This window comes from Ornithodoros turicata, chromosome 5 (genome assembly GCF_037126465.1).
Source record: "Ornithodoros turicata isolate Travis chromosome 5, ASM3712646v1, whole genome shotgun sequence".
In the NCBI taxonomy this organism is placed as follows: Eukaryota; Metazoa; Arthropoda; class Arachnida; order Ixodida; family Argasidae; genus Ornithodoros; species Ornithodoros turicata.
Window position 1 is genome coordinate 74,135,118 of NC_088205.1, and position 22,697 is coordinate 74,157,814.

The 22,697-nt window shown below is 45.6% G+C and overlaps 1 protein-coding gene across 1 annotated transcript; it reads right to left on the bottom strand.

Annotated features, from left to right (window-relative positions):
* Positions 1–4,051: 4,051 nt before the first annotated feature.
* LOC135394792 (tryptophan 2,3-dioxygenase-like) lies at positions 4,052–22,697 on the bottom strand. The gene is made up of 14 exons (XM_064625777.1): positions 22,473–22,697; positions 13,399–13,471; positions 13,228–13,321; positions 11,546–11,613; positions 10,743–10,808; positions 10,601–10,662; positions 9,905–9,980; positions 9,690–9,803; positions 9,500–9,607; positions 6,782–6,826; positions 6,588–6,642; positions 6,355–6,492; positions 5,291–5,384; positions 4,052–4,453 (listed from the first exon to the last, which is right to left on the bottom strand). The coding sequence occupies exons 1-14, from the start codon at positions 22,493–22,495 to the stop codon at positions 4,270–4,272; spliced, it is 1,200 nt and encodes a 399-aa protein (XP_064481847.1). The 5' UTR covers positions 22,496–22,697; the 3' UTR covers positions 4,052–4,269.

Below are 22,697 nucleotides of genomic sequence, written 5' to 3' on the forward strand. Positions count from 1 at the left end.
GTCGACCGTGCATCTCTTGAGGATTATGCCGCGCTTTTCCGAAACTGCCTCTCGTTGTCGACTGGGGTTCTTTTGACGTGCGCCGGAAATCTCGGACACAGCGTACCGGGGAAGCAATGTTTACCTCCCCCCCATTGATACCGTCCTCGGCCGGGACCGAACTCGAACAAGGAGTCGGGAAAAAAGGAACACGTTCCATATAGGTATTGCGCGACATACGTCCGTAAAACCAGAGAGACCGTGGTAGAACGTATCCCTACACGACTCAACCCGCTGCGCTGTGATTGGCTTGTTGTGATATAGGGAGTCAGAGTCGGGAAACGTCCGCGTTTCCCTAGAACTCCATAATACAAACTCTCATTTCATTACCATCTGTTATATAGTTTCTGACGTCTTGCCGGGTAGGCTGCAGCTGCAGCGGTAAAAGAAACCGACAGGGTAATGCCACCATGGCTTGCGTGGCTGGTCTGTCATCGGCGACGGGTTCCGAATTCCGGATTCCGGAAATCCTCCGCGGACGCAGTATTATACTGTGACGCGTCCTGGAGTGTGTCACGAATGGACGGTTCGTGGAATTTTCCTTGCACGTGACTGGGTGTCCCGTGGGAGAGTGAGAAGATGAACATGTATATAGGGAACCGCCATATTGGTTGAGAGGTCTTTGGATTGAGAGTGCTATGAAATAAAGATCGTGTATAGACTCCACGCCTGGGCCTGGCCTGTCTTCTTGCGACTCCGCGACGGACTTGCGCCTGCACCTGACCACCATTCCATCACCACTACCATCACCCCGCTGTGGGAATTCCTAACTCCATCCTCGTCTTCTTATTTATGTGTTTACAGGTGCAATGAAAATTGCACCTGTGTAGAGAGAGCGTAAAAACGGAGCAGCTATTCGTTCCTTGGTGCAAGCTCCAAGGTCACGGTGAAGACAGGGCGGTGATGAGTTCGAATCCCCACCACGGCCGTGCCATCTCAGGTTTTTCCTGGGATATTCGACGGACTTTACACACGGTTGGTGGCACAGTTTCCCGGAAGTCATCCCAGGATGTATACTAACCCTCCCGTTCTCCCACTCCACTCTCTGAAGTCATCTCTTCACCTGACCACTTATGAGCGCCGCTCATAGTGACAACACTTCGCGGCGCTGAGTAAATAGTAATAGACGTTAGCAGATGAAAGGGTGTCGTGAGGAATTAATGACCATGTATCGAGTCGAGGGCATGTTCAGGACCCAGATTTTTCTAAAACAGCTTCTGACAATTCGCCCTCTAAACTATACAAATGTATACAACAGGGCCACGTGCGCGATCCAATGCGATACAATCCAAATTTTACAGCATATAGTGCAATAATCGATTAATGAAAAAGGCTTCCGCGAATAGCGTAATCGCTGCAGTTGTGACGCCACGACAGCTACTGTAAGCGTTTTTTTTTTAATTATTATTATTATTATTATTCGCGATGTATTAATTTTCGCGAATCGCGCATTCAGTCATTTGCGAAATTATTCGCCAGTATTTGATTTCGCAATTCCAGGGCTGTTTCCCTTCGCGGGTTAAACGTCAATCTGTGTTCGCGAGTACAGTCTTTCGCGATTTTTTCGCAAATTACGTCGCGAATCAAAACCCGTTTACTTTATATACGACCAGCTCCCGTGGCATAGTGTGGTTAAGATGATGGCTTTCCACGCCGAGACAGGGAGGTGACACGGGTTTGAATCCTGTCACCGGCTGCGCTGTCTGAGGTTTCCGCTGGGTCTTCCGAGGACTTTCCCGACGAATGTCGGCACAATTCCCCCTGAAGTCGGCCCAAGATGCACACTAACCCCCCTCTCCCCCCACTCCTTCCCGCTGTCCTCTCTCCATATGTTCACGTCTGTACGCCGCTTATAGCCACAGTTGCTTCGCGGTACTAACACGAAATTAAAAAAAAAATCTTTATATACGGGAAACAAGGGCTGAGGAGCAGACGAGCTACTACATACACTGTAACTAAACGTAGAACCCGAGACGAGACAAGGAAACGTCTTGTCCTTCCCGTTTCCTTGTCTCGGGTTCTACGTTTAGTCAGCTACTATGCCTCCGCCCAGCTACTGTGGGGGTAGTCACGTGCCTCTGAGAACCAATAGAAATACGCTAGGTCAGTGTGTCTCTGCGCAGGAGAGGAAGTGAATAGGAAAGAGGCCACGTGACTATCCAAAGCAAAGGGGGAAACTCGTAAAGACGTGGTTGTTTGTGCCGCCACCATGCGGGAGTGCACGCTGTCTACCTCAAGGTTACTTTCGCCCTTTATGTGAAGCCCAACCAATGAGAACACAGCCTTTACAGACAGGAGGAAGGAGGAAGCTCGAGGGATTCGCAAGCGCCTCTGGGTGCTCAAGAGAGAGCGTGTGTCGGGTCAAGTAATGCCCTGTCTGAAGTCTTCAATTATCATGGAACCCAATGGTCATTGAACTAAACTAGGATTGGATTGGATAGTTCGTCTTTTTCCCTTTGCAACGGGCGGTAGCATTCGCCACCTAGCGCCACCAAGCGTGTAATCGTGTCAACTTCTCAAACAGCATTGGACCCAATGCTCGTTGAGAAGTTGGCAACCTAACCCATGAAGACTGCCTGTGTCACAGGGGTGTACACGTGGAATGATAATTATTTTCAGAGGAACGCTGGCGATAACTTTCAGAGGAACTCGTTCTTTTTTCAGGTAACTTTGCCAAGTAACTTAAGTTCCAAGTTGCTTTTAACTCGCTTTTCACTCACGTCCACATATTTTCTTGCTTTCTCTCCGGTTCCTTCGTGTCATTTTTTGTCATAAAACGTGATCAATCAATGACAGTATTTTATTCGGGAATTAAGAATCGCTGCTATTGAAATGAAGCTGAGCCATTGTGCGCCCACAGGGAGTAAGATGCAAAGCGTTCGAATAGACCTCTACCAGAGAAACGGCATGCGAAGTAAAGCTTCAATTGCTAGCTGAGCGCTCTCTGTGTGCACTCGTTTCTTCTTCGTGTCCAATCTCTGCGCTGTTTTTACGTTGTTACGGACAACATGTTTTTCTGGGAAGCTCGATTTTTGCCAAGACGGAGGGGGGGGGGGGATAAAAAAGAACTTGCTTGTGCCTCGGTACGAACGATAAGAAGTATCAACAGAAACTACATTCATGTTCTAAGTGCATTTATAACAGGAAATGATTAGACTTCGTTTCAATGCCTTTCATTCTGTTTGTTTTAATTCGGACTGAGTTGCAAGGCAGGTTTCTTTGCAAGAAACGTAGCAAAGCAAAAACATAATTTACAAAAGTACTTCCCGTGCCTTCATGCTATAGGGGTGGAGAGATAGCGCATGCGATACTACAGGGGTCATCATGGGGTGGCCCTATCTGTTTTTTTTTTCGCTTTCTCTCTGCTTTCCACGTGTTGGAAGTAGAATGTTCCTGTTCCGATATCAACCAGTGCCGGATTTACAGTGGTGGGGGTACCCCAGGGCACTGTGCTGTGGGGGCTCGCTCGTGTACTCTATCCAGTGTGTTATTCGGGGTCGATATGCGTGGACAGAGGACAGATTTTTACCAAGTTTCCGTTTCAGGGACGCGTTTCAGGCATGCAAAGCAGATTTCCCTTGGACAAGACCTTTACTGGTGGAGGCCCCTTTGTGGTGGGGGCCCCGGGGCAAGTGCCCCGTCTGCCCTCCCCTAAATCCGGCACTGATACCAACTACCGGTCGAGTTGCTATTAAGTGTCGAAAGTTTCGTGGACGACTGCTCGCAGCCTTGCTGGCCATTTGAGACTTCTATATATTGAACGCGCCAGACGTTACCCCTGCACAATGACTTGGAAATAACCGGAAGTGGGGAACAGAGGCGACGACGCAGGCGTATCGTCGTTTCTGTTCTGTCCGTGTCTGCGGTTATTTCCAACTCATAAGGTAACAACTTTTCTGCGCACCTTCCCTTCTGTCGGTTATCTGCGTCGTTGCTTCTATATTCATGCGCTTATATATTCGTCAACAACACACGAAACACGAAGGCGTAGTGACAGACACACAAACAATGGTGCCCTTTAACTACAAACTGAGTGTCTTTATTATTGCGCTAAATTCGCCGACGTTTTGCTTTTTAACATACTAAAAACACACATTGAAAATGCACATGCGAACACTTCTAAAAGAAACATGCTGCGTAAAAGAAACTGTATAAAACGAGCTGTGGTAAAAGTAGCATACACTCTAAGACTTCGTGCTAGAATCACGTAAACATCCAACCAGCCTTCGTTCATAGGAATTTGCCCGAAAAGTCCGGGTCAGGAATTACGTTCGTCGTGTCTTCGCTCGCGGGAGCCCAATCGTTCTGAAGGGAAAGTTTGCGGTCCATTTTAGGGCAGAGCTTCGGTATGCACGACCTTGGAATCAGGAAGGTTGACAGGTTGAACAGGTCCAGGAATACCTTGTAGCGATCGCTGTAAGATGACGAAAAGCAACTGGTTATGTACGGTCGAACATCGTCAATACGACATCCCCGCTTTACGAGGGGTTCCTCCCAATAGACTCCGTCTGTAACCCCTGTTCGTTAATATGACATTTCGTTTATATGACAATGACCGGTATTTTCCGCACAACTATAGGGGCGGACACTTTACCCTCGTTACTACGACTATTGGTCACTGAACCGGCAGTTTTCCTGGCCTAGAGTCACTAAATAGTGAGTAGAGTAGCGACACTGAGTCACGCCGGCTAGCGAGCGCGCCATTTTGGGGCCTGGCGCGGCTGCGTCACCTAGCAACGGGACGCCAATCTCCCCTTTCTCTGCACGGGAACAGGGCGCAGTGTAGCCCGCTCGCAACCCAGGAAACCCGTTTCGGATAAAGGGGACTCAACATGGACGGTGCGTCCTTGGAAGGAGAAACCACGTGACACAACTGGCCCAATCGCGGACACGGAACGGCGGCTCCGGCGCGGAAATCGAATGCGATGCTCCGTATCGAGGACAGAGCGAGAGTACGTCCGAAAGAGATTACCCCTCGAAGCGGCACCATGGGGGCTCTAAGAATACCCGTGGGCGGAGCGTGAATGAGTCTGAAAGCGAGTACACCTCGTAGCGGCGTTAGGAGCTCTAGGGATCCTTGAGAGCGGAGCGAGGGTACCACAAAGTGGCACTAGAGATCCTTGAAGTCGGATCGAGAACACGTCGGAAAGAGGGTACCCCCTGTAGCGGCACTAGGAATCACCGAGGGAGCAGAGCATGAATTCGGCTGCTATGGAGTATGCACGTTAGGCGGAAACGTGGATAAGGTTACCTCAGAGTAGAACGAAGATACTGGTAACCGGAGGAACCGCCGGTGCCTATTTGCTGGGAACCAATCATTCGCTGAACCATCAGCACGTGGTTGTCTGTGAAAACAAAACGCAAGGCACGGTATAAATAACTAATGCAGTCTTACTATCTGAAGAGTGTTGTGTACGTCACGTTAATACGATTCAGCAATTGAGAAGCTTGCAAGAAGTCTATATACTTTTGCGTGCTTTTTCGTTTGTTTTCTTTTTTGTTATCATTGTGTACAAAATTTCCCATTCTACAAGTGCTGGAGTAGTCAACCTTGACGCAGTCGTGACTAACAACTCATCCGTCCCTCGAGGAAGACGGCGTGTGTAAGCAACTTGTACTCTGCCACCAAGCTACTAGCGTCCTTGGCCCGGTTCGAACCCGCGATCTCGGGATCAGAAGTTGCACACGCTACCGACTGAGCTACCGAGGCCGGTGCAGGTTGGTTGGACAGTATGAAGTAGGAATTAAGAGAATTTGAATTTTCGGACTCGGCAGTGTAAATAGGCGTTTTCTTTTCTTTGTTTACAAGGCTTCTGACGGCAGTGAGGGAGTGGGGGGGAGCTTCAAATTTGCCCTGCCCCGGGCACAAACTCGCCTCGCGACGGCTCTGCTAAGAACATTCCCCGAAACTAGCAGAGCTATTAGTTTTTTTTTTTAAGGAAAGTGTTTTGGAAACCGTTTGTAAACAAATGACGTCATAGTGTTCAACAGCGCCACCAATTTGGTAGAGTTGAACTACGCTCGAAGCTAGAGGCAAACAAGGTCGCGCTCGAAAGCCATGGTCTTGAGGGGATTACGATGGCCACTGAAAGGGACGCGGCCTTCGGTTCTACTTTTCTTTCAGTAGGAGGCAGCGAACAAGTGCCCGTTCGTGGAACCCAGCCCTCCCCTTCAGATACGTTTCGGTTTCAGTCTGTCTACCAACGTCATGATGACGTTTATCTGGTAGAGGTCTATTGCACGCAGAAGAGTTGTCGACAAACGGAATAAGAATGCGGTGTTTCGCAGTCTAAAATAAACACGAAAGGCACTAACACCGCCATTTAGTGACGAGGGAGTCGATGTCCATGAGGAGCGTGAGAAGGTAGTAGGCCTGATGAAAGCGTGGGTAGTCTCTGTACAGACAGATCATCATGGCGCCTTTCATAGCTTGGTGACTCAAACGACGTTCTCCTGCGAAAATTAATATGGTAAACACACACACTTTTATCCCGCTAACGGCGCAGAAATGTTGTCTGGAAATATGTGTCAGGGACCGTGACGCATACCTCTCGCAACCAGAGCGTTGTGTTTGCTGACGTCAAACAGAGTGTCGAACGTTTCCTGCAAAAAAGAAGAAAAAAAAAAAAAGGAAAGAAAGAAAGAAAGAAAGAGAGAGAGAGAAGGAAACGCATTAATTCAAGAACATTAGGAGTTATCTAATTTGAGTGCACTCTAACTTACGGATGAGACAAGAGCTTACTCTTTTCTTGATGACACTGTCTAGGAGCGCAGAGTCATCTTCCGCCTGAAGAAAAAAGTAGCGCGAATGATTAGGCTTAAAGGAGTTGCGATATAATCCGCGTATTTACACGGGCGACGTCCCCACTGAATAATATCTAGTGGTGGAAAAAGCGGGAAAAAAAATCCTTCTCACGGGGCGGAAGTTCCACCATGTCTTATGTTGAACATTCGCACGGAGCCGGAATATATAGGGAGTAACATACTGCACATGATAGCAGACGACACCATCGCGCTCACGTGGCAGCAGAAAGCTAAGACGTTTTGTCCATCTTCCGCTGGAGTATTCTGGGGAATTGTCTCTCGCGTGTTCATACACGGTTTGACACATGTCGTTCACTACTTCATGCACGCATTGTATTGTACGCCGTGTTTATGGGGGGGGGGGGGAATGTAACTTTTCTACGCCGTCGTACTTGGCCAGAGGAAAACCTTCGAACACACATGCGCCTCAAGCTCTGACGTCATGGGAGAGAGAGAGCTACGGTTATTCCCAATGGTAGTCGTAAGCACGTGACCTCTCACGCGCTGTCTCACTGGTGGAGACAGCCGCAGTGATGTCAGAGCAGGACGAGTGGCGATTTTCTGCGCGCCTGTTACTCCCTTTGTAGTCTTTTGCGTGTATTATTGTTTAGAGCGAAGTGTCATATAACCCAATTAGGGCAATTAGAAGTAAATTAGGTGTCAGTGAAATTACGCTTAGTATTGCTCGAAGCCCTTGCTTCACCCATCAAACAGTTTATCGGGAGTCCTAATGCAAAATATGCACGTTACGTTTTCGCTGAACAGTGCCGATGTCACTGCGCAGTCGAGTAGCAACTGTGCAGCGAACGGCCGTGAGCTCTCGTACGCTACGACATTTTGTCTCTGGACAGGGGAGACTGCGAAGCTTGGTGGTGGTGGTGGTGAAAGGGGGGTGCCGTTGTCGGCCTCACGTAGGTGGGCAACGTCACGACTGACGCCCTGGGGAAATGTGCGTCCTGGGCCGACTTCTAAGGGGACTGTGCCGGCATACTCTGAAGCCTGGAGAAACCACGTGACCAAGTGTCTGTACATTCACGAGACACCGATAAGGTGGTAGTGGTAGGGGTCCACTGAGGAAACCACGTGCGCCTACACTTCGAAAAGGCGCCCCCTCCCCCTTATTTGGGAGAGGGACCAATGAGGTCGATCCACGGGCATTGGGGGAAGAGGGAACTGGGAAACTGCGCAGAGCGCATTCCCTACCGAAAATTTTGGGATACAGACACGGTGCGGCGCTATTTGTGTCGTACTCTCAGAGCCGCGTACTCCATACGTCACGAAATGACGCCAATCTCACTCACTCACTCACTTACGGGCTCCCTGACGGAGTCCTGGGGTACAGAGAATTAGAAGGGTATTGTGGAACGACCGCGCTCCCCAGCGGCGTGGAATAAGAATACAATTATTACTGCAATAACAATTACAATTATAATTAATTGTTCTTGACGGAATAGAGAAGAACAAAAATCTCAATTCGCAAAATTGTGGAGGCGCAGACGACACGCTTTTCAAAGCAAGTCTTCGACCAGGCCGCGCACTGTAGTTGGCGACAGGAACTGAAACCGAAACTAATATCGGTTCAGTTACGATTCCGTGTCAGAACTCTGAAAGTGGTTTCGGTTACGGGATTCGCCCTTTTAATATTTGCGGTTACCGGTAATCAAACAGTTGAACCGGTATTTTTTTCGATTTTCTCTAGGATGTACCTACAGGCTGCGTAGATATGTCGCAAAACGAGCTACAAAGTGCAAACGGGTGAAAACGAACATATGTATTTATATGTATTTATCCGTTGAGCTCCGAAAGGGCGGCGCAGTGCCACTGTGAGGTCAAGGAAATAGTGTACTTTCTTCGACGCACTTTTGCCGTTTGCGACATTCCCCGTAAAATAATTTGCTGCGGTCTCTAGTTATCTCGTGCTCATTCATTTCGCTCGTGCTCTAACAAGCTACAAGGCAAGAAAAACTGCGTGCGGGCGTTCAGCGGTTAAGCAAGCAGATGTGGAAACTAACACCGTGCAACGCTTGGTATCTTAAATCATCACAATACAGTTCATAACTCATAAGTGACGTACTGAATATATGTCATACGATGCGTATGTCATAGATGACACGATGGTTATGTGTCCAAGCGCGTAATATGGTATGTTGTCTACCCAATTTCTGAATGAAAATATGCACACGGCGAAGAGGTCTACTTTAACAGAAGCACGTATTACACCACTAATCAGAGTTGTAGCGATTAAAATGCGATAATAATAATAAAAATAATAAAAATAAGAGATACAAATACCGCATCCAAAGTTGTTCGCGTTCACGCTTGAAACCGATTCATATGAACCGGTAACAGAAATCATTTTTTAGTTCAAGTTACGGTATCGGTTAACCGCCGATGGTGAATTGAGGTCACCGGTTCTAGAAGAAAAAAAAAAGAAAACTTTCCGCCCCGATATTTACTCAGATATTTAGAGGATCGGAAGGCGTCCACGAGATAACATGACAAGCCAATCGCCTCATTCCTTCGAAGTGGCTTACTCATCACCGGCTGCCAATACTCGAATAATCGAGGCAGCTTCCTTTATAATATCGTTTTCATATAGGCTGCTTCCGATCTGCCAAGACTCCCTAATAATTATTGTAAAAAAACGGCCGTATACCGAGGCGTCCGCTTGCATCTTGTCCAACATACGTTTGACCACGTTCTGATATTTGGTCCAGAAATCGAACTCCGGTACCTCCAGTCCTGGCGTTCGTTCCAACCACCGCTGCATGAATCCAAAAAATGGTGAAGAATGTCGTCGAAGCATCCCGTATACACACTATATAGAGACCTAAATGATCACCAACCTCAATCATTTGCAACAAGGTGGGCTCTTTTTCAGATTCCTGAATTTGTCTAATCGCTGCCGGGTCTTCGAACACCTTTTGGTAGTGCTGTTTGCCGAAGTTCACCCTGTGTTCCTGCGGAAATCATTCGTTAATGTAAAGCTGGATCATAATATACGACTTAATGTGGCGTTGAATTAAACATTTTTTTATTGATTATTCGGTGATGCGCTTACGTTTTTTACGCCAAGCTTGTTTTCTATGAGACGAAACTGGAGAGACTGAAATCCCGATGCAGGCGCTAAGTAACCCCTGGAGGGAAAGATGACATTCACTGTTTATGTGGTCTTGCACCCACCGAAACTAATACGATTTCGCGATGTTATATGCGATAACGACAGGTGAAGCTTCGGAGTTGCTTTAATTCCAATCCTTTCGCTCTATCTCTTCTTTCTTTTCTTACGCTGCAAGAAAGTTATACGTGCTCGCACTGTCGCAAATTGTGAATAGTTCTACATTTGCTTGCGTTGTTACGTGAGCTCTTATGCGCAAATCGGTCCACAACGTACTCCTAAGTCTGGAAACATATTGAGCAAAGTGTTTTGTCCCATTCAAGATTATTCACTTCTCAGTGGGCAATATAGCGATGCAAAATATCAAATCTACGAATTCAACGAATCTACTACTCAGTACAGCTTGTAGAGCTTCTTTCAGATTCACCGTCGAGATCTCACTAAAAGCAAACACTAATATCGAATTACAAGTGACTCGCGACCTCTATGTGACATTGTTATTTGATCCGTTAATTATGCCTCCAAGTCGCCCAAGTACCTTTCCTCCTAAATGGCTTTGAATAAAGAAGGTGATTAAATCGACTTATAAAATTTGCTTCCCCTGTACGGAAGCCTTCGGTTGCGATAGCAAACATGTACCTGAATTCCATGAAGTCAAGTGGTGTCATAGATTCCAGGATCTCCACTTGCTCTTGCAACAGCTGTTCGAGGGTGACATGTTTTCCGTTAGTTCCTTTCACACGTAAAGGACAGAGCTGCTACAAAGCTGCACAGCGGTTACCTTTAGTATTAGGACCACTCTGTTCATGCGCGATGTTAGGAGGAACATGTTGGATTCATTCACCTCCTAGGATGATCAAAACGCTATTAGTTTCAGATTAACATACAGCGAGAAGGCAAAATATCAATCTAATTTTGAATGAGTGAAGGAAAATGGCTATTCTCCATTTCAGGGTTGTAACTAAGGGTGTAGTCACTCTGGAGTCTGGAGTGAAGTTCAGTATGCTCAATTTGCTGGATAATTTTTGCGAATTTTAATTTTTAATTTTTATTGTCGATGACAGTTAATTAGATTTGTACCGTTTGGGCTAATTCAACAGGACGGTGTTGGGATATGTAAGGCGGGGGGGGGGGATATGTTTATTAAAGCTAAAGAAAGGGGGAAGGGTCAGACAGGCCAAGGCCGACTTGCTATTCCCAAAAGAGAAAAAAGGAAAAAAAAGAAAGAAAGGCGGCTCTTTGGTTGCTTGTTTTCTTTGTTGCTTGGTTTGTATAAAAAGAAAAATATTGAGATGTTGGATCTTTCCTATTTACATTAGCGGTTGTTCGGAATGTTCGAGTAAATATTTCTCTGCTTAATTCGCCTGTGCATATAAGTAAACATAGTAGGTTATACATATTAAAATGCGCAAACAAAAACACAAAGCGCGTGTGTATTGAGATAAAATATTTTTTTTAACGCGTTCGAACAACTTGAATACTTTTGATAATCAAATTAATGATTCTCATCGCTTCGCGCTGTCAAGCAGTTCACACTAATGAAGTACGAGACACTAATGAATTTATAATAATATTTCTTCTTACACTTGTGTCCAGAAGTGGCCGAACCGAGTCCAATTCAAATATAATTTGTTTGAACCAAAGCTCGTACGCTGAAATAAGTACATTTTGTACGTTTCACTGATGTATTATACAGTGTATTTCTGAATATACATATCCGCAACAGATTTAAGAAATGCGACGAGAGCAGCAAAAAAATACTGTTTTTGTAGCGAGTTATACGGCCATGCGGACATCCTCTCGAAGAAAGTATGTAACTATAGATGACTAATTACTTAAAACTTGCTAATTAACTCTTTAATATAGGTTTCCGAACAAAGGTGAGATTGCAGAATGGGATATAATGTTCGTTGAAAGCCATTATATTTGTTAAAGCGACATGAAACGAGAATATTCGTTGAAATGTTCATCACCGGCTCCTACGTCACTGGTTACGTAAAGCCACAGCGCAAAGCATGCTGGTTGGCGGCGGCGAAAGGGCACACCGGTGGCGGCCTCACAGAAGTGGGCAACGTCAACGACGGACGCCCTGGGGAATGGGCGTACTGGGCCGACTTCTAAGGCCGGTCCATCTGGACAGCAGATCAGCATTTATCATTTCCGTCGCTCCAAAGCACGTGGCCATCTGACGTAGAATGAGCGCTTTGCCGCCTTCGCTAGTGATTGATTGATTGATTTTTAAAAGAAAAAATGGAGATGTTAGTCTCGAGTCACTCGGGACTGACTACTCCAGGACGCGTTATCGCTAGTGATCCACGTGGTTTCGGTTCATTTGCATAGCACAATTCGCCGATGGATATTTCGACGTACATGCTCGTTTGAGGATATAAAAGAAAAATTCGACGGACATGATTGCTTCCCATTCTGTTCTCTGGCTTTCCGCTCGGCCCGAAAGCCCTTAATTAAAGAGTCAATTAATTAATGTTAGGTAATTAGCCAGTTACAAACCCCTTTTTGAGAGGATGTCCGGCCGGTTGTATATAACTCAACCGCAAAAACGACATCCGTGCTCTTCTTTAGCCTTTTTTTAAGCCGCTGCGGATAAAAAAAAAATATACAGATCCTTATACCGTAACTTCCGGTGTATAACGCGTGCGTTATACAGTAAAAATTGTTCCGAAGAGGTCCCGTGCGTTATCTAACGGTGCGCGTTATACACGGACATATTTTCCTGCAGAGTTCCTTTTCAGGACGGTGACGTACAAATTTTAGCCTCTTCCAGGGTGTGCAGTGGCTGTCTCCCCTATCTCTTAGAGTCAGTTGACAAAACCGGCGGAAGGGCACTGGACTTCGTAAAAGGTTAATGATGCTGCTTAAGAATGTTATTCAACAATCAATAAAGTTGAATTCATTTCAGAAGAATGGCACGATTGAGAAGGGACCCGAAACGGAAAGCAGAGAGGAGACTGAAGTATATACTATGACGGCGACGCTGTTGCATTGGAGTTTAACGGATTTGACTAATAAATGTGTTACAAATACAGCATATGCATAACGATACACCGCTTTGGTTTATGGTGTACACTATTGGCAGTGCGGAAGCTTGTAGCACCGTTGCGGTGCGCGTTATGCATCGAACATTTTTCAAATTCGGCCCGTGTTTAGGGATGCGCATTATACACCGGAAAATAAGGTAATTGAGTACCAATATCATAGCGACGTGCACATCTTCAAATTGGGAAATAGTGGGATTGTTTTTTTTATACCTTGATGAGTGATGATGAAAAGATGTTCATCATGAACTTCCTCCTTGCAACGTTGTTTCGTGACCAGCTGCTGGCAGTCTAACAGTTTGTCCAACTGTGTTGAACATGTAAGTAAAAGTACGCGCGTATTACGCATGCGTACACGACTCCAATTTAGTCGGACAACTGTACCCTTAGGTAGTCTCCATAAAGCAGCAGATCGCGAGACGACCTGCTATTGCCGTTACGATGCTCATCTGGGGTTCTGAAACCGAATAACATTGAGAACATTAGTAAAAAAAAACATTTTGGAAGGGCAAGGGAAGACTGATCAGGCAACAGGGTGTGTTGTTCATTGCGTGTTACTGTCATCCTCTTACTCTTGCAATCAATTTATTCACGAATGTCTTCATATACTTACACGCTATGAAGAAGAAAAGAAGGAGTAAAATGGGGAGCAATTGCAGCTTCTAGTCCCCTAGACCGCAATTACTCCCCATTTTAGTCCCCTAACCACGACATTTACTCTCTAGGACTGCAAACTATCACTGAACTTCACAAATGGTCTTCCGAATGCAACAGTCTACTTAGGTGCTCTTGGTCAATTTGATTGCATAATGCTGGTATAACTAAGCCAACGTCACAGTTTTCCAGCCACACAGAGTAAGAAATAGTAAGAGTTTCTTTCTTCGCAAATTTTCTATCACTCGATATATCACGGTTGGCGGTTGGAATCAAGGTACAGTGAACCCTCGTTAGTATGACCCCCGTTAATCTGACATTCACGCTTTATGACCGAATTCGTGGGGAACGGTTTTTTCCCCATGTAAATCCTTCCCGTTAATATGACATTCCGCTTATCGGACTATGACCGAGATTTTTGGGCACAGCTGGGGTCAAAGTCACGTATTATCCTCCCGTTATTATGACCGCGTCACGCACCCCTTTGAGTGGCTGCTTAAGTTTCTCAGGAACAACGTGACACAGTTAAAGTGGGGCGCAAAGGATTAGGGTGACTCGAGGCGTTGTTGTCCTCAAGATTACTCATACCTCTTCTCGGATTGCTAAAGCAGTGAAGCACTGAAGGTTGCCTTATTGTTTTTTGAGCAACACAATGACATTAATAATGTTTGCGTGATCAATAATACTCTTGTACAGTTAGAAAAGCTGATCACTGCAAGCTACTCCAAGCAGTCATTGCTGACAGACTTTTTTTTATTAAATAAATTGTTGTACAGCATCATGCGTACGTTTTGTTCTGCCGTGCATGCCCTCTGGTCCCCACTGGACCGCTTTCTCGTTATTATGACAATTCGCTTTATGACCAAAATCTGCGGGAACGGACGCGGTCATATTAACGAGGGTTCACTGTATTTATTTTCATGCATGCACACGAATTATGTACCTGGCGGGCTCGTAGAACAGAACGTAAAATGCAGACTCAATTCTGTGACATTCATTTTCTCCCGTGCATTTACTCCCGAAAGATACTATTTTTGCGGCAATGCATTTACTCGCCAATAGGAGTAAAGTTACTGCTAATTTCCTTAGTGTGTACAAAGTGCCGCCGTATGGTCTGAAAAAAACTATAACTCCAGGCACTTTCCAAGCACCCCCTCCCCTCAGACACAGATCCCTAATATATTCCCACAAATCTTATAAACCCCCAAATATCTGCCAAACAGGCCAATATAACTCTAAATAGACCAAAAAATGCCCCCCAAAACAGCAGGTACGTGTTTCATCCCACACCACCTATTTTAAAAAAACCTGCACAACTCCCTGCATAACTCTCGTGGCAGAAATATCACAAGTTATCTATATATCACGTGTTACTTAACGGGTGTATCTGACCAGGTAATCTATATAGGGCAGTGCTAATTCGTTCATCTACCGTAATTCCCTAACCGCGTCGACAATAGAGATAAACAGCAGCCGTGGAATTGGGTTCGGAAGTCCGTTCCATGCGACAGCTATAGTCTTAGCTCGGTCTCCAACGCTATTTAGGAGATGCGGTTATCTCTCCTCGTTGTCCGGCGGCCTTTACCCAGCGTCTGTAATAAAGCTGATGGACGACCCACACGGCAAACAGGTATATACCCCCCATGATAATGCGCAATTTGTCGCTTTTGTGGAACCATGTGTTCCGTGTTTACACTGTTTTATGGCCTGTAAAGATTCAGAATGGAGTAAACGATGATAAGGTACTCGCATTGTAGTACTGCTTTCGGTTTTTATGCGTTTTGAAAATCGTGTTTATTTCAGAAGCTGAAAAACCGGGAGATATCGGATGGAAGAACAGATTTTTCGGTAAAAAAAAAGATAAATGGGAGGCTTCTTTGCGTTTCAGATGAACACGAGATGTCGAACGCAGTGCTGAATGTGTAGTGCTTTGCGTTCTTCAGCGTCCGTATTTTCGGGGGTTTTCGGGTTGTACCCTAAGTAGCAGCGATGCAAATCGTGAGATCAAAACTGGTTCCACCGAGTTTAGCCCTGAACCACAATGCTCAAATTATGCTCCCGAGTTTTTAATTATACGTAACATCAGACGGTCTTTCTTTTCATGTAAACTATTTCGCCATTTAACCGGAAGAAGGTCTATACCTGCGTGATACAAAAAATCATCATCAAGGAAAGGTCCTGGTATTGTAGAGCAGGCCAGATTATCTACGTACGCATACGAAATCGTAGAACGTGAAGAAAAACAATGTACAAGTTTCCGGCGATGCAGAATCAAAAATAACAAAGACGGTTAAGAGCATCAACTGTTTACTATATACATTAAAAACAAGACTTTCGTGCAGTAGGCTGCACTTCTTCAGGTTTGAGGACCTGTTACAAGTGGTGAAGCATATATAAAAAAACCAAGTCACATGGTACAAGAGAAAAGGGTAAGGGTGAAGAGAACTACAAACGCGATACAAATATGGGGACAACTAATCCTCACTCTGTCCACAGACTAAGAAATAGGATGTGGAGGTATACTTTATAACGACATATCGGTTTAAGTCTTGAGCATGATTTGGGATTTTCTGGCGCAAAGGTATACATATATACCGGTTTAAGTCACGGTATCTTCACATAAGTGCATTAGATTATGTACATGGGCATGACAAATCGTGAAATGCGGTCCCCACACTGGTGACGATGATGAAAGGGCTCGTCGTTGTCGGCCTCACAGAAGTGGGCAACGTCACGACTGACGCCCTGGGGAATGTACGTCCTGGGCCGACTTCTAAAGGAACCGTGCCGACGTATGTCTGAAAGCGTCTGAGGAAAACGCAGGGAAAAAACCACAGACAGTACAACCGGCACCGGGATTCAAACAAGGGTATACCTCCCAGTCTCGCTCCACACGGGGGCTAATGGCTGTGGCAGCGCATCTCTCCAATAGGACTGCAATCACTCAGTCTTTTTTCTCAGTCAAATCTCTCAGGTATCACAAGTGGTACTTGTTCAATTTGTCGTCCTTTTGAGCACCTCTGAATGAAAGGGCAGCGATTAGGGGGTCCTATACTCGGCTTGTATCTGTGTCATTGCCGAATAGACGAGTTCTGAAAATCCCAGAGTGCTTAGCATCGCTTTGAACTGTGGGAGTTTACTAATACGAAAGAAACTGGTGGCCTCCAAACTGTTCCGATTTTTCCCTTACCGTTCCATTGTCCACGACGTGTCAAGGTCCGCGAAAGCGAAATGTGAAGGATTATTCGTGGTTCCCACGCTCAGCAAGCACCCAGAATGCAATGCGTGCGCAAAGAGCGCTGGGATTTTCTGAACTCGTCTATTGCCCTGTCTCCCGTCATTCTTGTCATCGTATCGAGCAGGTGCGATTGGCACTCGATAGTGACGCGGCAAATTTTATAAAGGCCTATACCCGCGTGGTAGAGTGCATACAGGGTTGCTGGATGATCCAGGCTTACAAGGAACTGGAATCATGGGACACCTACATCCTCTTGGGATTCGTACGTGAAGCCTGGACTATATACTCCCTCCAGTTGCAGTGGCGAACCGAACACTTTGCGAGCTAATGCAGTCTAGAAGCGTAAGAAACCCCGTGTACAGCTTGGGACAAAAGTTTACGGAACATGCCACTGGCGTATTTCTTTATCGGAGCGGCCCCCTGATAGATATCAGGAAGAGTTCGAATAAGCAACAGGTGTCCGGCTGTTCTAGCCATCTCTGAGTATATTTTTCTGCTCCTGTTTGCTGCTAGGGTGCCGCTCCAATGCAGAAGTGTCACACCCCGGTGTTCCGTAAACTTTTGTCCCGAGCTGTACACAAGTTCCTCAGCGTTCTGGGTCAAATTTCTTACCTATGTCGTTCTCGTATTTTTCTGTCATTTGTTCGAATATTTCGCGGGACTTTAAATTCGCGAAAAATAGGCCCTCGCGAAAATTATTACTTATACAGTATACGCTATGTTCAACACCTGTTCACGAAAGCTGGCTCTCAGGTGCGCGAAACGCAGTGCCAGCAAATTATTCAAAGGCTCGCGTTTGCATGAATTATTCCTCACAAAGGTATCAGGAGACAACTCGCAGGGTTGCGGTGTAAGCCAGCCAAATTTATGAGAATAGGTTTTTCACTACCTAAGGTATTCGTGTTTGTGTCGTAAATATTACAACCTCTTGATAAAACGGTCGAGTTAAGTTATTTACCAGTGCCGCCCTGGTTTTCTACGGTATTTAGTGAAATGCGAAAGTACAGAGGTGAAAAAGCTGAAAAGACAGTTTTCATTTACCCAGTTATTGTTATTATTTACAGTTTTAATTTTGTACTGGTATGTTTCGTGCTGCTAGCTTTTACACGCTACTAGCCCGTTAAGGTTCGTTTACTACGCCAATATCGTGAACGGAGGGAACTTTCGATATAAATTTGCGTTTCATACAAGGTGTTTCATTTAAGTTGAATTCTACCCCTAAAAAAAGAAAAAGAAAAGAAACACGGCGCATCGCACTGGAACGAGACCGTCTGCATAATATTACCGGGCTTGCAAGATATTCAGCATGTTTTCTAATTAATTAATTCTTTAACTTTTTATATATTGTGATGAGATAAAAGTGTTCAATAGTGATGATGTGGACGCTGACATATGAGGTGATGAATGCCATTGGGCACAATTCTCTACCTGTTAACGCGTCATCCCCCCCGTGTCCAAAAAATGTGGGCAGACTTCTAAAAATACCACGTGACCTTTCTGCGCTCTGTTCGTTTCAATTTTTTTTTTTTTAACGGGGGAGTTCAACTTAAACGAAACCCCCTTTATAATGCGTGCAATTTGCTATACAAACGGCTCCCGACACTTCCACGAATCAGTCGCGTTGTACTGCACATGATATTTCAAGATTTCCAATATGAGCCCAAACCTTGAAGTCGCACACAGCAAGCGTCCAAAACGTCACCGTTCGTGGAAACAGTTTCGGTAAGACCGGGATTTTAAACACATATTGGATTGGAATGTCGGCAAGTTGAAGATCTGTTCAACGCACGACCTACTAGATTATAGCGACCATGTCATGGGCACCCGTTCCCAGCGCCGCATTTAAAGGCTAGCTGTGGCGCACTCATCGGTCCGGTTATTGATTCCTCAATTTTTACAATATTTTGTACTTCAGCCTATACCTTATTATTTTTGTACAAGCGGTGGATATCCCACGAGAGATGCTTCTTTCTAAAGTTGATTAGCACCATCATTCTACGCTTTTTCATAGGAGCAGTTGCTGTCGTCTGCTACGGTAGTCGTACGTCCGCTTCTGCGCGTCCAAAATTCAAATTTCCATCGTCCAATCATGATGTAGATCCCGCCGGCCGATGAGTAGCGCTTCTAGTGGATCGCGGGGACGGGCTCCTGATAGGAGTTCCCGATTATGACATGGTAGTTATAATCTAGTAGGTCGTGATTTGGACCCCATGACCTTGTAGCACAAAGAGATGGCAACACCAAGTTACGTTGAGTACGGACCGAAAGTGCCGAACAGTATCTCGTCTCGCTTCAAGACACCTTCAGACAGTTTGCATAGCGCGCTTATCGCTGGTATTAACTTTTATGGTGCACCTGTAATTGCTTTGGATGACTTGCGGCTATATACGATGGGGTACACAAACATCATCATCGTTCTAACGTTTTTTCTTTTATTATTTCCGTCTTAGCGCCGCGAAGCACCTGTGGCTATGAGCGGCGTACCAGATGTGGACAGATGGAGAGAGGACAGCAGGAAGGAGTGGGGGACAGCGGGGGTTAGTATGCGTCCTAGGCCGACTTCAGGGGGAAATGTGCCGACATTCGTCGGGAAAGTCTTCGGAAAACCCAGGAAAAACATCAGACAGCACAGCACAGCCGGTGGTGGGATTCGAACCCACCACCTGCCAGATCTTCAGCAGGACCTTGGCTACCACCAACGCCGCTGGTCTATCGGTTGTACGGACACTGTTGCCATTGCGGTCCAAGGATGCTGTCATATCGGACTGTAGAAATTACACATGACTTGACTATAATAATTTCATAAGCACTTGTGACGAAGGCACTTGGTGTAGCGCTGACGTACCAGCTCATCCTATATAAGGGCAATCCTCATATTCTTCCACACGAACGGGCGATTTTCAGTCACTTTGTCGGCACTTTAGCTTTTGACTGTGGTCTGTGTCGTAACGAAAGAGAAGCGCTATACGAGACCGGATGAATGACATCACTGCAGTACCGTTCACGTTGGTATCGGTGCTGTGTCCCTGGTCTAATATCATGCAGCACAGTCATGCACTCCTTGTCTTCGTGGAATTTCTAAGGCGTCTCTTTTATATTCATTAGTATAGGAGCTGGACTCATATTGTGAATTTTATGATTTTGTGCACCGACATTACTTGGCGATGAGGGCTCCATGTTATAATAAAGGACTGTAGGATGTGATATAATTATCACCTCATGATTTCATATCTGGTGCTAAGCAGTGCGCTATGGGGTAGTGAGATACAAATTGAGTAGCATATTTCGTCGCTCATCGTCGATACATATTTGTTGTTGTTTTGTTAGCTGTTATGGTTCCACCGTTTTGACATCATAACTTGGTTTCTGTCACCCCTGCAATGTCCTAGTAAGCTTCACCTCGATAATATATGTTGCACCTCTAGAACACAACCAGAAAGAGTGAAAAATCTTTAGTATCAGCCAGCTTACTATTTCGTTCCCATTAACAAGTACGGCATCTATAGCTGCTGAGGAACAAGAGTCATCCACGGTCTGTTTGCTTCCTTGTGGAATAAATAACACTAGAAGGTCACCTTGCCAAGGTCGTAACGGTTATGCAATATATGACAAGTAAGTAATCAGTCATGCATGTACATACGGTAGTAAAAGCTGACAAATAGTTATGGCATTCTATACTTGGCAGCACTTCAGCGTTTAAGTGACTACTACTGACAGGTAGGATTCGTCGGCAGAAATGGGGAAGTCCCGCATTTTCTATTGACCTATTGGATCCTATGTCGAATTTGCGCTTTCGAGTGTGCCCTCCTCTGTCGGAATGTGCATGTGCGAGTGATGTGTACACAGCGCTTTAAAAAAAAAACATTTCTCCTCGAGGAATGAAATGTACCGTTACTTTGACGCAAATACAAAACGAACGGGATTCGTCCATTGCGTCGCTGCCAAGGTAACGGGTCTGCGAGGAGAAATTTTGCATTTTAGTGCCACTCTAAGAGCGCTTGTCGAACGCTTGCGCCATATGTTTCCAGACCATACCAAAAACAAGGGTGTCGAACCGAAACGTTTATCGTTTCGTTTCAAAGAAAACGGTTCAGTTCAGTTCAGGAATAAAACAATAACGGTTCGAAACCGGTTAGGTTTCACGTGGGTGTAAGGAGAAATGACTGCAGCGAAAATAACCCCATTTATTCTCTAGAAAAAGAAAAAAAAAAGAGCGGGGTTACAAGGACGGTCCCCGACAAGTGGCTTAGAGAAAAACAACGAGCCCGTCTTGCGCTCTGGCACATTGTTGTGATGCCAGGTTCGTGCACAAATAACTACAATAGTCATCGAATATTTCCGGGGAAAGACGGGACCTTTGACCCGAGAGAATGAATTTCGGAGTCGCCTTACCTAAACACCGATGGATGCCATGTATCGTGCACTGGACCTCTTGCGGTATGTGCTCTTGAGGTCCAAGTACGGTAGTTCAATTTTCCACTTGAACCAAGAACCCTCCGGAGCATAAATTTTTTTAACGTCTTTTTTTTTTTTTTTACTTTTCCCCGTGTGACAGTGAACACCGTCTCGGCACACTCGAACAGAGAGGCCCCCACGCAATTATAGGACTGGAGCAAGAATTACGTAGCATCATGTCACGGCACCATCACGCGGAGAAGTACGACTGCGAGCGACAAAGAAAACGGTAACAGAAAAGAAACAGTAGCGAGGTATTTTGATCACTTATCACCTCTAAAATTTTCGTTAACACGTGTGTCTACTGGGTGTGAAAACTACTCAGGCATTGAAGTTGCAGAGCGCGCATACACAGCACCCTATAAAGTGTCAGACAACTCAGCAGGACCTGTGCGCACGGTTCAGGTGCACGTGCAGCTTTCCCGTTTCGTGCAGTGCCACTCTTACTTTGCAACACCCTTCTGTATGGCTACAGCTTTTATTTTTTCTTAGCGTAGCGGATGGCATAGCTCCGTCTAAAAACCACCTCTTCCGGCATGCAGAAACAATTTCGTAATTTTTCGTTCCAATCCCCGGAGTGTCACACTGAACACTACGCTTCATCTTATACCAACCTGTATTAAAAAAAAAAAAAAAAGAAAAAAAAAGAAAAATGGCACTAACAAGTTTTTCGAGCGAATTCCGCTCGCAAAAGACGACGATAAAGGTTGAGTTTGATTATAGAAAAAAAAAATACGGAAGATATTGGGAGTAGCCGAATTCGTCAGTGACGAATTCTGCTACTCCCACAAAGGAAATGAAATGAATGAAAGGAGAAAGAAAACTGAAAAGATGAAAAGTTGTTTTGTGAAGACATTTAGCGTGCGTAGCTAAGCATATGCACGATAAATGTCTTGACGAAACATTTCGGAACTCGTTACAAAATCTTCTACGCGATCAAAAAACACCGATGCTACGCGCCACCAATATGATAATCATCTAAGCTCTGTACGAGCCAGCACAACTCACATTCAACACTCAGACACACACACGTGAGTGGCGAGTTCGATACCAGTTTTCTCCCTAATTATGATCGTTACAAGTTCGAAGACCTCGATACGTGCACTCTCACCTGTCTTTCTGTTCTGCGGACATCGCGCTTGCGATTTTGAAGTTGCTCCTGGCGAGGCAGACTGCACACCGTGCGACCGGCGCGGTTGTTGACGATGAAGGAAGTGGTTCTCGTGTGAAGAACGCCTCTTTACTGGGGGGCCTTGAAGTCGGAGTGACCGCTGGAGTTGTTTCTTATCAGACACGGGGGGGAGGGGGCGTTCCCCCCACCCTCCACCTCACGCGT

What these genes read in the sequence shown, in the direction of transcription:
- LOC135394792 (XM_064625777.1), bottom strand. Translation starts at nt 22,495, where the DNA reads ATGTCCGCAGAACAGAAAGACAG. An exon ending in AGATGCAAGCGGACGCCTCG is followed by an intron (nt 6,827 to 9,499) that starts GTATACGGCCGT and finishes TTTTTTCTTCAG; the next exon opens with GCGGAAGATGACTCTGCGCT. An exon ending in ACAGTGTCATCAAGAAAAGA is followed by an intron (nt 6,643 to 6,781) that starts GTAAGCTCTTGT and finishes TCTTTTTTGCAG; the next exon opens with GAAACGTTCGACACTCTGTT.